Raw genomic sequence first — 2,749 nt, forward strand, 5'->3', positions numbered from 1 at the left:
AAAGAAATTTTTATGAAAAAGAAAACTTTAAACTTTACTTGTGCATAAATCTTGAATGCACAGCTTGATAAATTTTACTTTCCTTTTTTTTTTTTTTGAGACAGTGTGTCATTCTGTCACCCAGGCTGGAGCACAGTGGTGCCATCTGAGCTCACTGCAACCTCTGCCACCTGGGTTCAAGAAATTCTCCTACCTCAGCTTTACGAGTAGGTGGGATTCAGGTATCCACCACTACGTTTGGCTAAGTTTTGTATTTTTAGTAGAGATGGCATTTCACCATGTTAACCAGGCTAGTCTTGAACTCCTCACCTAAAGTGACCCGCCCGCCTCAGCCTCCCAAAATGCTGGGATTACAAGCGTGAGCCACCAACCCCGGCCTCAATGAATGTTTATACATACAGTCACCCCTCAGTATCCTCAAGAATTGATTCCAGGTTCCACACAGATACCAACATCCATAGATGTTCAAGTCCTTTATGTAAAATAGTGTAATAACTGCATATACCCTGTGCACATCCTCCCAAATAGCATAAATCATCTCTAGATTACTTATAATACTTAATACAATGTAAATGCTATATGAACAGTAATCCTGTATTATTTTCATTATTTTTTATTTTTGTATTGTTTATTTTTTTCTGAATATTTTCTATTAATGACTGGTTGAATCCCCAGATCCAAAACCCACTGATATGGAGAGCCAACTGTATATATATCCATGTAACTACCACCTAGATGAAGATACAGACCTAAAGTGAGATTTGAAAAGTTTTATTGAAAAAGAAAAAAGCCAAGAGATTAAGTACTACTGCTCCTCTAAACCAAAGGGCTTTTATCTACTTAAATTTTATTTTCATACCTCAAATTCATCTTGAGTACTCTGAACATTGCACCATCTGGCAACAGGTTCAGGAACCACTTCCCAATCTTCACACACTTGTTTAAGGATATTCACAAATGTTGACTTCCCTGCAGCTGTTGTGAGGAAAGATAAAATTGAGGAAGAAAAGTTGTCAGGAAAAAAAGATGTTAAATAGTCATTAGCTTTTGCAAGATTTACAATAGTGAGCAACACAAAAAACCCAAAACATTCAATTTTCTCAACTTTATATTTCTTTAAAAGAAAATTAAAAGGCCCCCCTGCCCAATTTCATTAAGCACATTTGTTTTTTATTATGTTTAGTTTAACAATACATTATATTTAGTAGTAGGGACAGTCTTGACCTAGAAGTAATACTCCTAATGGCCACCACACCCTTTATATCTGAAGTCACCAAATGTGGTTGTATCAGACATCTCTGGTTAGCATAATGTTCTCTCTCTTTCCCTGTGTGCATGCACACACACACACACAGATGAACATATAAATAACTTCATATACTTATAAGCAAAGCTTCCTCTTCCTTATAAATTAGATCCATGGAGAGTAGAAAGAACTTACCTTTGGCTTGCAGAACTATATTTAAATCTAGGACATTAGACAGGGCAATAGAAAGGAAGAAAAACCTGTAAGAACTCTAAAGAATCATACACAGAGAAAAAAAAGGAGTGAGGCAGTAAATAAGAAGGTGACACAGAGAGACAGTTCAGAAGAAAAACACAAAGTAAATTGGACCCAGAGGAGAGGAGAAAAACGTTTAAAGATAAACTGGATGACAATTAGATTTAATCATGGGAAAAACACTGGCCACCAAAATTTAGTATGGAGAGCATAAGCTTAGGGACTGTATGGCATTTAGAAGAATGTTAAGTGGAAGTGGAAGCATATAGAAAGAACACCTCACATTCACTAAGCTAGATGGAAGAGGGAAAGGAGAACATGATATTCAGAAAGAGCACTCAAGGAACAAATCAAAAAATTAGGCATCCACCAGAGTCGGAAAGCACTTAAGGCTAGAGCATTCAACTTTCTTCTGACACTGCTTACAAGCAGAAAAATTCATGTGGTCATACTTAAAAAGTCTAAGAGTAAAAACGGTTACATTTAGTTCAACCAGAGTAATAACAGTTAGCTAGAGCTGCCAATCAGACTAACATGTCTAGTTCCTTAACTTTTTGGGGGGAAGTGGGAGCTAGAAAATAAGCTAATTATTAAATTAATTTTCTATGAAGGCAAAGGAGAAAAAGAACCAAAGACACTGATATTAATACTTTTAAAAGTCATGGAAACTAACAGAATTCCTAATGCCAAGCAGGCGTTATAATGCTGAAAGTCATTCTGAACAGACTACTAAAATGAGAAGCAGGTAAGTCCTCCATCCATCTAACATAAGGGAACATTTGAATACACAGAACATAAGAAGATGGGTTATATAAATATAAAACTAAAACGACCAAGTTCAAATTCTAGGAAGAATAGAGGAATTGCAAAATAGTTTACGCACAGCTTAACAATTTGTGCATTTATTGCTTATTTGGATCTGACAAATAAGGTGAAGAGGACATGAACAAAAGTGCAAGACCAATAATAAACAGTAACTAACAAAGTCTCAGTGTCAGGGAGACGAAAAATAGCAAGGAACATGCTCCATCTAAACACCAATTGCTGTCATACAGAAATGCAGGCCTGGTGTTAACAGATCTTCAGATTTTTCAAAAGCCAATAATTTAACTGTTTATGGGAAATCTCAAAATGTTTTCAAGTTAGCAACAAATTTAATTTATTTTTCTTTAGACACAGGGTCTCACTCTGTAGCCCAGGCTGTAGGGCAGTGGCACAACCACAGCTTGTGGCAGCCTCAAACTATAG

General features: G+C 36.2%; 1 protein-coding gene across 2 annotated transcripts in view; it reads right to left on the reverse strand.

Moving 5' to 3' along the window:
- DCK (deoxycytidine kinase) overlaps nt 1-2,749 on the reverse strand; it is a 33,733-nt gene that overhangs the window by 28,058 nt on the left and 2,926 nt on the right. For both annotated transcript variants that reach the window (XM_011998146.1, XM_011998145.1), the window contains exon 2: nt 860-975. In XM_011998146.1, coding sequence (XP_011853536.1) covers nt 860-975 — 116 coding nt within the window. The remainder of the gene's footprint in view (nt 1-859; nt 976-2,749) is intronic.

This window comes from Mandrillus leucophaeus, unplaced genomic scaffold, assembly GCF_000951045.1.
Source record: "Mandrillus leucophaeus isolate KB7577 unplaced genomic scaffold, Mleu.le_1.0 Scaffold559, whole genome shotgun sequence".
In the NCBI taxonomy this organism is placed as follows: Eukaryota; Metazoa; Chordata; class Mammalia; order Primates; family Cercopithecidae; genus Mandrillus; species Mandrillus leucophaeus.